Source organism: Apium graveolens, chromosome 1 (assembly GCF_009905375.1).
Source record: "Apium graveolens cultivar Ventura chromosome 1, ASM990537v1, whole genome shotgun sequence".
NCBI lineage: Eukaryota > Viridiplantae > Streptophyta > Magnoliopsida > Apiales > Apiaceae > Apium > Apium graveolens.
In genome coordinates, this window is record NC_133647.1 from 137621432 (window position 1) to 137633410 (window position 11979).

The 11979-nt window shown below is 31.3% G+C and overlaps 1 protein-coding gene across 1 annotated transcript; it reads right to left on the minus strand.

The window, feature by feature from the left end:
• Positions 1-9701: 9701 nt before the first annotated feature.
• LOC141667263 (mitogen-activated protein kinase kinase kinase 17-like) lies at positions 9702-11864 on the minus strand. Its single transcript, XM_074473683.1, has 2 exons — positions 11726-11864; positions 9702-11068 (listed from the first exon to the last, which is right to left on the minus strand). Exon 2 carries the CDS (start codon positions 10954-10956, stop codon positions 9865-9867), a length of 1092 nt encoding a protein of 363 aa, XP_074329784.1. The 5' UTR covers positions 10957-11068; positions 11726-11864; the 3' UTR covers positions 9702-9864.
• Between the last annotated feature and the right edge of the window lie 115 nt (positions 11865-11979).

Below are 11979 nucleotides of genomic sequence, written 5' to 3' on the forward strand. Positions count from 1 at the left end.
TGATCATAATGTTGAATATTAAACTATATACACTATGCTTTTCATGATATTTATTTTCTTTTTTAGTTCTCTAATCCAAGCACTTTTGATTTCTACGAATCCAAAGAATTTCTTTTTTATTTTACTCTACCAGACTTTTAGTTTTTAGATTTTGCTTACAATTAAAAGAACACTTGGAAGTAAAAAAAATATACAAGACGAATGTATAGGGTTCTTTGTGCCTCGCAAATCCATATAAACCCCATGATTTATTTGCATTATTTATTAAATTTTCAATGGTCACATAATATATGCACCATATTATCCAACCATTTCCTAAATTTCTTAACGTTTCCCAAACTATCATATTTTTTTTTTACTAATATCATGGTACCAGGATTTTAGTACCACATTTTTTAAACTAATGTAGAAAAAGAGTTTGTTAAAAAATATTTTAATTATTAGATTTACAAATATTAATCAAGTTTCAAATTTAAAGAAGTTAAGAAAACTTTGTGAATGTATATTATAATAAATTTTTTAAAAGAAGACCATTGTTATGCACAAACAAACACATATATATGTGGGTATATAGATACATATATTTATATATACGTATATAAATAAAGAACAAAGTTCTATCGAGTCCTTTTTTTGAAGTCATGGAGTCCAACATCATGACCAACTATTACAATCCAATCTAATGGTCCAAGTTTTATGTATGTTAATAATTTAAAATAAATATAATAAGCTAAAGGGTATGATGTGTGTAGTGGTGTTTTATCATTAATGTTGAATAAGTAGAACACGCATGTTTTGCAACGTGACCATAAATATTTTACAAGCTAAGCATGTTTTACAAAATTATATATTTTGCCATGTTATACTTGAAAATGTATGGAATTTGCAAGATTTTCATTAAAATATTGAAGTTTATAGGGCATGAGTCACAAAATAATACGTTTTGAAATATTTACGCAATATTTTACTTGCAAAACATATATAGACTCCAGGGTTCCAAAAATAAGGGACTCCATAGAACTTACCTGTATACATAAATATATATACATGCATATATATATATATATGTATTCAAATAAAAATATATTAGAACCAAGGGTCCATGTACCTCGCAAGGTGTTTATAATTAGTGAATAGAAAAAGACAAAAAGTAGTGTACTTTGGACCAAAAAAGTAGTGTAACTTAATCTAACTACAAGGACTCCATTTCTAAATAACACCGTACATAAACTTTTTGACCTACTCGTCTTCATTCCTATATCAACGTTTAACACAAAAATATGTTTTAAGTTTTCACCTTCTATTTTTATAAAATAATCTCTTAGATACAAAATTTGAACAAAAACTACCTTATACTGAATTAGTAGTTATTTAGCACAAAAAAAATTGTTTGTTAATAGAAATTACCTTTGAATAGAAGGTTTCGGTGTATAATTTCTATGTAGGCTAAAAGTCAATGACCCATCTTCTAATCGGTGTCATTACCCCAAAAGGACTAGGTTTTGCTTAATATGTGCACTCTCTCAAATCCCGATAGGTTGTCAAAAACATCATTTTAGGCTATTTTATATAATCTATATAAATGGATTTTCTTTTCTACGATCAAGAAATTAGGTTTTCTTTTAGTATTGATAGGCCCTGCAACCACTTTATGCTAGCCAAATCATATGTTTAAACAAAAAGTTTTAATATAAGGCTTGTTTTCATTTGATTTATGTTGGATTTATCAAATCTCATGAACCAATTTATTGACTCAGTACACTAAGCATTGGTTGTTGAACAAGGTTGAAGTTGTATATTTTTACTTGGCAGGACTAATAACATAACTCAACAGTAGAACATGACTCGTAAATAATTCTACGTTCAAAGGAATCTATCCCAAACAAATATTTGTACACGTGAATTTAGATTAACTACATTGAAGAAGCCTTCTATACGCCACAGGATGAAATTCATTAATATGTTCAGGTTTCAATGAAACGAGGGTCAGATATTTGAAGCGACTGTTAGGATTTAGTGTGAAGACTAGTGTGAAGACTACTGGAAGATTTCAATGAAACTGACTATATATAACTAATACTTAACAATGGACTTAAAGACAAGATACAAAGATCTTGCACGAATGTGTTAGTCTTCTTACCAGACCGTTGCACTAGGCGTCAACAGTTTGCGAACGAAACTGAGTACTGAAGAAAGAAATTTTGTAAGTGGGTCCAGATGTACGAGAAGAAAGTTTTATCTGTCATATATGAGGACATGAGAGCAGGGAAAGAAGTTGAAAAAAATTCAAGTCAAATGTTTTCCACTAAAGTGCACACACTCTATATGTATGCTTTAAAGCTCGAAAATTGGGAAGGTATTGGAATTATGTGTTTCAAAAGAGTGCACACACTCTACGGGAACACATAGGTGTTAGGAAGCTCAAGAATGGCCAAGCATTAAGAGAATAGGTGACAGGACCGCTCTACGGACGCCCATATGGAGAAAATGAATAAACATGGTGAAGTAAAAGAGGTATGAGCACCCATACTATGGAAGACCACCTTGGCGGAGCATATACATGTGAAAGGAACAATATTTGGCTAAGTAATACACATATATCCGCTCATACATGTGCTTACTTTTGGTGAACACACTGGTTGCAAAGAAGAATGTATTAAAGTGTTGAACCTCTTACACCACTTAAGAGTGCAAATGCTTCATGAGAGCACTCTACAAGCGCCTGTACTAATACATATACATGCATTGGCCCACATATGTGATTCTGGAAGCATTTTGATGAATTAAAGGGGGGCCATGGGTGCTAATCTTCCTTTCTCTACTCTGTTTCTATGTGCTCCAATACTCTATACTCTTTATACTCTTGCAGGCGCAGAATAAAAAATTATACTTCTATTATTTTTAAGTTATTATCAAGGCATAAAAGAAGGGAGGCGCACATATGTTACTCCACACACAGCTTGCAAATTTAAAATGAGTAATAGGTATTGTGCCACATATCATTACACTCTCTCTCGGGAAATCAACCTATATCAACCACAAAAGTAGATCTCAAAAATGGAACGCTCATATCATTATTGAGAGCTATCAATTACACATCTACAAACAAGACTTACAAATATTTTGGGAGCAATATTGAGAAAGCTACTAGAAGAATATTTTATTGACTATTTAAAACCTAAGTTGCTTTCTTGATAGAGATAGAATTAAATACTAGAGAGCATTATTATCTTGTACCAAGTGTGCAGCATTTATTTCGTTTGAAGCAAAGATCATTTTAATTGTTGGTGTCCTTGGTGGTTTTTGTATCTTGTACTTGTTTCTTTGATCATTATTGTTACTCCGCTTTAATTTGATATTCTGCATTTCAGTTTCAAAAATTGTGTAGAGTTACATCCCCCAACTCGGTTTAGGACCCAACTTAGGCTATCAACAAGGGCTATGAAAAAGTTAAACCCTTTGACGAAATGACTAGTTAAAAAAGTGCTTCGGGGTTAAATTTATTAACTATTGAAGATGTATTTATACTATTTTATTGCTTCAACTTTTGTGGATTTGACCTTTTTTGTTGTTGTGTTGTCTTTTTATGTAGTAGCACTGCAGAACTTATTTTAGCAGTAATGTTTAACAATTACATTTCGCAAGTCACAAATATTACAAGATGAAAAAATGCTGAGAACACGATATATGCATTCACAAATAGAGTTATAAATGAAATATGCTTTTTTCAGAATCTATGTATGAGAGCATAATTGACCGGAATGCAAAAAAAACTATGCACGACAAAAAATATGAAGTGTAAATTTTAAAACTTACTTCGAGTTTGGCAACCAATTTCTAATGTTCATGACCGATGAATCCAATTAAAAACATAAGTTTTGTGGATCTCCATTTCTTTAGCATGCACTGGCATTGTGTTCTTTGCGACATCTCATATGATAGAAAAACATTATTACCTTCTCCATTTTATATTTGCAGATAACTCCAGATTTTATAACACCAGATTTTATAACAATGCTTGTGCATCTCCTGTATTGCATTAAATGTAATAATTCCGGTAACTATTTTTTCCTCCATAATACTATTCATTTGATACTCCTGCTCCTTTGTTTCTTAACCACTAGCTCTTTCTTCCCAGACTAGCAAAAATGTATTTGTTTGTGTTACTCATGTTTGAACTTTCACCAAATTTGATTCTCTTTGTATTCTGCAGGCTCATGCTTCCGTTTGTAGCACCATTTCCATCTGTTGCCATGTTATATATTATATGTGATGTGTCCTCTTGCAAAATTGACAATTCTATCAACTGGTTTGCACCCACATCCTCCAACTCTTCTTTATTATTTTCTTCATCAAAACTGTTTGTTGCTTTAGGTCTCACCATCACATCTACAATAACATTTTTTTCCTCTTGTTCTTTTGCGGTGGACGTCATTACTCTTGTTTCTTTCCCTGAATCACTTTGGAATTGTCTTTTAAACTGATTACATTTTGAGAGTATCATATATTTCCTTTTTCCCGTTGTAGGCTGCAGTAATCACCAAGCTCTTCTCGTGGCTCGTTCATATGCTAGCAACTTCATATGATTGAAAACCATTTTTTGTACAGCTTCTGATTTTCTTGTAGTGCCTTGGATAAAAAAAAAATTACTTTGGAGAGACACATCGAGCATGGTACTGTTGTTGCTTTCTCACCCATTATAAATACTTTTTGATACTTCGGTAACTGCTTTTGCTAATTACACGGCAAGGTTGTGAAAATTAAAGTGCAGGTTTACTTCTAAAAATTTTAGAGGACATATTGGATTGCCTTCCTCAGACTGCATTTCACTTATGACACAAGTACTTAACTAGGGTACAACAAGCTTTGACAAGACCTGGAGATAATGGGACGCTGAAACTGGTGAAGAGCTGATTCTTCAAGAGGGTCGACTTAGGAGCATGTATAGGCTATCTTTCCAAAATCATGGAAATCTGGCTACATCTACTGGACTAGATTCATTAGCTTGCATGTGGGATCACAAGTTAGTGAATTCATTCTAAGTTTTTACCTTGAGAACCTTCACCGGATTTTCTGGTGCTGACCCCAATATGACTTGGTGCGAGTTATCTAGCTTCAACCCTCTTGCCGTCTAGTTTATTTAATTTTGTAGTTTGATATCATTCAAGTATGACTTTTTCCCGTAAAAAAATTAATATTGTAGTGCTCCTTTCTTCTGACATGCCCCAGTGCAAACAAGCAACACTAATGTAAAAAATAAGATAGTAATAATGTTAAAACAAATCCATAAACATTGTCAACGAAAAAGATAGGATATTGCAGATGCATGTGCAAGGGAAAACTAAGCAAGTTAATAAAACTTATCTGGAATTGATGTTCAATAATCTTTAGCAGATTGTAGATAGCCATAGTCTCCCACAGGTTAATTATGAACTCGAACTAGACCGCATGGTTCTGATGATTAAAGTTTTTTAGCATAAACCTCTGCTGTAGTTGTAATTCTGAACCTTTTGTTTTGTCTTCTGATAATTATCCTGCTGTGTTCTTTTTTTTTGCGAGATGCCAATTGCAAGCCATGAACTTTCCTTTTATCTATATTTTGGTAGTGTCAAAGTCTTCACACCATTGTTGTATATCGCTTCTTTGTTTTTCCATTTCCAGACTCCTTAGTGAGTTTCATATCAATCCTCAGATGCATGTGTACATATCACAAATACGTTCCTTTAATCTTTCATGTGCCACACACAGATAATATCAGCTTTAATGATCTTTTTATCATCCATAATACATTTTCCTGAGCTAGGGATTTCCAAATTCGGTTCATCAACGTCACACTAATTTGAGCTAGCACTAAATTCTACCAACTTGCCCCTGCTTCCAGCCTTACAGTTTTTGGTTAAGGTGCCACATTTAGAGCCTAAACTGTGTTGACGCACTTTGTTTAGTACCAGATAATTGAAAGTCGTGCTAGACAGGGTTTCTGGTCATTCCATCAACAGATTGACTAAGTATGCACAAACATATATTAATAGAGTTCAATCAAATTATCGGTTAGTATTAGGGGAGTTTAGTTCTCCTTCTATAAAGAGGAGCATGTAATTCATTTAGAGGTTATGTAAAATTTAATAACAAAACTCTGTTTTTCTCATCCCAACTATCTCTTAAATCTCTCTCTAAATTTCTCTCCTCATCTCTCTCTAAATCTCTCTTTCTGCTTCTTAATCTCTGAAATTAAACACAGGATATATATATCCTGTAACAGTAGTTAGAGAAGTTACATCGGCCGACCAGTTACTGCAAATTATTGGATGGAGAAATACTACTCCGACGGAGTTCACTTAAACCAAATCATAAGCAAACTAATCATGTACTGTAATTTTCAGCAGCAGAGAATTAATAATTGTATAAAATGTACAACATGGAGTGTGCATGTTATTTGTACATACTAGGTCTAAAAGCAGAGAATATGACCCCTGAATATCAGTGAAAACTCAATTTCGAAAATTTTGATCAAGTAAAAAATCAAAAGACAACCAGTTTGGTTATGTTCAAGTATTGGGTTCCTGACTACTATCTTTAATATGTTCTTACTCGCAAGATCAGACTAATACAGTAATATGCAACATATAAGGGCAATTTATATACAAATAACAAGTACAAGTAAGAAAAATGAATAGAGGGTATTGCTTATCTGCTCAATATTTAGCCTGAGAACTAAGAAGCTAGGGTTTTGATCATCGACCTTTCCCATCTAACTTGTTGCTGATGAATCGTCAGCTGTCAAGGCCTATTTTTCCGGCTGATCAATAGTTTTTCAAAACATATTTTTATGATGAAAATGTTAATATTTATATTTTAATTTTTTTTATTGTTAGTGTTAATTTCAATTTATTAGTGACTAAGATATGGATAATAGTCCAGATAATTCGACTTATCACTTGTCGTCCCAAGTTCTAAGTTCGATTCTCGCTCACCCCGAGACGATTCTCGCTCATCCCCAATATATAAGTCAAATTATTATATGGATAAAATTAATACTAGGCATGCACAGCAACTTTTAATATTTTAATTTTCTTTATCAATAATAGGATTATAATAAATCATTTAATGAATTATACATGTCAAAGTTGGTATTGGATGTTTTTAAATAAATTATTTATATATGATTGAGTTTAATAATTTTGTAAAATAGGTAGGTTAATGACAATAGATTTCTGTTAAAAATTGATGTGATGTTATAAAAAGGACTAGTGAAAAAAGTGATGTTAAAAAATAAAATGACTTTTTGGTAATATTTTTAATTTTTATATGTTTTAATGTAAAAAAAATATAAAAAATAATGTTTTTATGAGATTTGATGGAGAAATCAACATTGCTTCTCGCAAAACTCAAACACAACTTTTTCGAAAAGTATGAAATCTTACTATTTTTAACGGCAGTTTTTATGTCAATAATACTTTTTATTAAAGTAGATTTTGAATTTTATCAAATAATTTTTTAGTTTCAATGTAAAGCTGCTCTCTAACAACAATGCCAAACACAAACTAAGTTACATGAGTTTAGTTAAAATAGGTTTTCTAGGTTCATAGTAACTAGCATAATAACCCGTGCAAGGCACGGGTCATTTTCTAGAAGTTTTTTATGCATCATGCAATTATAATGTTTTTAGTTGTTTTCATATTTTTAAATGTTGTACCAAATTACATAACGTTTCTAATATAACTCATTAAGTAAAATATATATATTGTTGTTTGTGTTATGTAATTTGTATTTAATACATGAATATAAACAGGATAATCAGTGTACGTTTAAAATGAAACGATTAAATTTAGTCTATAGAATGTCGTTACTATGTTTACAAAAAAAAACTAAAAATTAATATTTATGTTCAATATAGAGTTGACCAAAATTTTTTAATTTTATTTAAATAAATTATATATACTTCTCTATATTATTACTGAGTTCACGACTAACTTACAATTAACATACTCAATTTAAAAAGATAAAAAATGCATAACTGAAGTCAGAATGACTTGCAATCATAATATACAATAATGAAAATTTTACACTACTGATAATATAAAAGTTGATTTTAATGGAAAATGTTACTTTTTGAAATTAAACATATGCATGTATGGAAAAATGTTACTTTTTTATTTACATTACTGTTAATAAAGTAAGATTAAGTTATATGTGTGTCAACATGTAAATTATCGTATGTTACATTCTTGGTAAATTACGATGGTTTCAATTATTGATATGCTAAATATCCAATTTATGTAGATGTATATTCATTATTAACATCTACTATCATAATTGATTACTTAAATAACATGCATTTATAATCATTCAAAAACTAAAATTATGTAGTAAATAAATTGCAATAATTTATATATGGTATTCACATTATCACTGACAAAAAATTCATAACTATTTTTAACGCAATCCAGTACCAATCATGGTTGTAACATAAAATTAAGTTATAAATTGTAAAGACTTGTTATTGATATTTATGATTTTTTTTCAAGAATTCCAAGGAAAAATTGTGATTATATCGTTATTTAAACTGTTTTTAAGTTTCTTTTATTACGACTCTAGTATTTCTTCATATAATAATACGCTACCAGTTAAGTTAGTAATTTTAATACAAATAATCAATTGACTTGATCCTATAAAGACCCCAAATACATTAATATATATTAACATAAGATATTAAAATATTTCACCTTATTGGTAAGATATTCTCGTTGAGCTTGTAATTTAAATTTACTAAACGTAGAACGTGATGATGTTTTTCGACCGGGTCGTGTAATCAAATTTTGAGTATTTTTTTAACTATAGGCCAAGTTTTGATTTCAAATTCGAAATAAACTAAAATGCATTGACTCATTATAATTCGAATATATTTAAATATATAATACCAATATAGATTATTTATATATAAGCGATTCTATTTTCAATAATTTTAAAAAAGAATTATATATACATTTTAATTACTTTTTATAGTAAAAATATGTTAAAAATATATAAGATATATTTTTAAACTAAAAAATGATTAATAAATAAGATAATAATTCATTTATGTACTATACCTAACTTTATATCTGGAATTAAGTTGTTTAAATTAATTGTTCAATTATTCAAGTAACTATCTTTTTTTTGCGGAATTCAAGTAACTACCTTAAAGTTAAATAAAATATTAATTTAACACACTTACATATTATGTGTATGATAAAAAATGCATGTGACAATATGATTTAATGGTATGAGGTTGTATAGGTGAATGAAGTATCTTGAGTTTGATTCCCACAAACCATATTTTTTATACAAATATTACAAACATGGTATTTTAGTCTTTTCAATGAGAATTTTTAATCTCATCAATATTATCTCCTTGTTCTCCTATTATAGAAGAGAGAAGAGATATGTTTTGATCATAAAAAGACTCTATTAAATAATATTTCTAAAAAATTAGGTGATTAACACATGTTTACATTTTATTTTGCACCCCACCCAAGTAACAAAATCTAAGTATAAAGTCGTATATAAAAAAAATAAGTATTTATTATTGTTTATGCGTGAGTTTATTGTATTTCTTTTAACTTGGAAATTAATAATACAGGTCCTGACAAAAAAAGAAGGAAATTAATAATCCAGACAGGCGACAGCAGCACAAGTTTTTCTTTATTTTGGAATTGATAAAGTGCAACCATTGCAGTTTCTATGCTCTATATTTTTCCCAATTGATTGTGTATACACTGAGAGGTAAAATGAGTACAAGTTAGAGGAGAATTAATCCATTGCATTCTATTCTACCAAAAGAATAGTTACAATAACTAACAAAGCATATTACAAGCATCTCTTTTAGCTTATTCTAACAGTGATCCAATTTCCAGATGAAGCAATGAGACTGTTTGTACTATGTCTGTGTGACATATAATCTCTTTCTCCAAAACTCCTCATTGTAAATGGTATTCTCCTCTTGATCTCTCTTTCGCAAATTAGTTCTTTGGACACCAAAACATCCTCATCCTCCTCGTATACACCAGCGTCCAGAACGCTTGAAGGCGAATACAACTCCACATTTTCTGCATTTCTCTCGTCTAATTTACCACAAACAAAAGGATGTCCAAGTAAGTTCTCACTTGTCCACCTCTTTTTCGTGTTCCTCTCAAAGCATTTGTGCAAGAAATCTAAACCCTCTTTAGAGAATCCTGCTGGAAACTTTGGCATCTCATTGCTATGTGCAATCTTATATACAGCAGCCATCGGATTTAAAATCTCATCACCCCATTTCGGAGGTTTCCCTGTAGCCATTTCAATGACTGTACAGCCCAATGACCATATATCAGCAGCATAATTTATTACCCCTTCTTTTCTCAGAACTTCAGGAGCCATCCACAATGGAGTCCCACATATACTCTCCGAAGATTCCATTGAACTGCTTCTAGTCATAAACCCATTTAGCCTTTTTGCACATCCAAAATCTGCCAGTTTAATGTTTCCAGATGAACTTAAAAGCACATTCTTGCACTTTAGATCACAATGCACAACCCCATTTCTGTGGAGATATACAAGACCCTTGAGGATTTCTCTCGTGTATAAACGAATCATTCTTTCATCCAAAACCCCTTCAAATTTATCCGCAATATCTGCCAAACTACCACCAGCCATGTACTCGATAAAAAGATTGAGTTTTCTTACACCATTTACACCCTCCAACTTTTCTCTTCCTATGCACTTTACAATGTGCGGGGAACTCAAGTTTCCAAGAATATTAGCTTCATTCTCAAGAAAATCGAGTGCGGCTCGTGATTCAGCAGATTTCACAACAAAAAGTCCACCTGTGGATTTGTTCATAGCCAAATGAACCGATCCAAATGCTCCTGATCCAACCATCTTTCCTTTTGCCCATTCACCAGGTTTAGGACACAAACACATATCAGCTTCTTTCATATTTTCTTCTTAGAACGATTACTTATAAACTGGGTATAAAAAGTAGTTGGCCAACTTTAAATTGGGAATCAATTCCCAATTTAAAATTTAAAACTGTGATGATGCTTTCCTTCTGCATGCAGATATTATGCGGCATACGCAATATGAAATTAAAAATCAGGGGATTTGGAAATGTCACAGTATGACACAAAGCAATACTATTCAACAGAATTTGAGAAAGAAAGAACAAACAAAACAGAAAAGCTCAACCAATATACAAGATGGTGAACTTATAATACAGAAACTTTAATTCTTAATCCTCTGGGTAGAGGACATGAATTTCTTTTTGTCAGAAGAGCGGTTTCCCGGAGACTGGAAAACCGCTCTAAAGAAAAAAAAATCCTTCTTTCACCACCAGCAAATGGTTATGCTATACATGACGATGCTACTACATGAAATAGGAGAAAATTCCAAAAAAAACTATACATAGAAGATAGAGAAATGGTTGGATATCCCACGATCATGGAAGCTTTGGAGTGTTTCTGGATATCAGGGACACACTGATTTGTGCCATGTGGCCTGAAGGGCTATTTTGGTGAACTATATAAATTTTAATGTGGTGCACTAGAAGCTGCAGTAGCAAGGGAGCTTAGGACAACCCTCATCCTGGGAAATATTTTTGCTATTCATCTAATGATCTACTACTAATGAACAATTCTTTTTCAAAATATACAACATTCTATATACATGTGTATATAAAAAAATTATCAAGACCGAAATTTTGACTCACCTAGATCTAATGTCTTGCCTCCGCCAGGGCATTATATGCATGAATACATCAATGCATATACACAGCTTTGTTGAGCAAGTCGCACCAAATTCATTAAAGTTAAAGGAGATCTTTGACAAGGATTCGTTTCACCCCATCAAATCATGATTGCCTAAACATAAAACACTTCTTAGATGGCAAAAACACTAATCTAATACAAGAGTACCTGTGTTAGGTGGAGGATAATGAAGATTTGTGATAAACAATTATCAAGG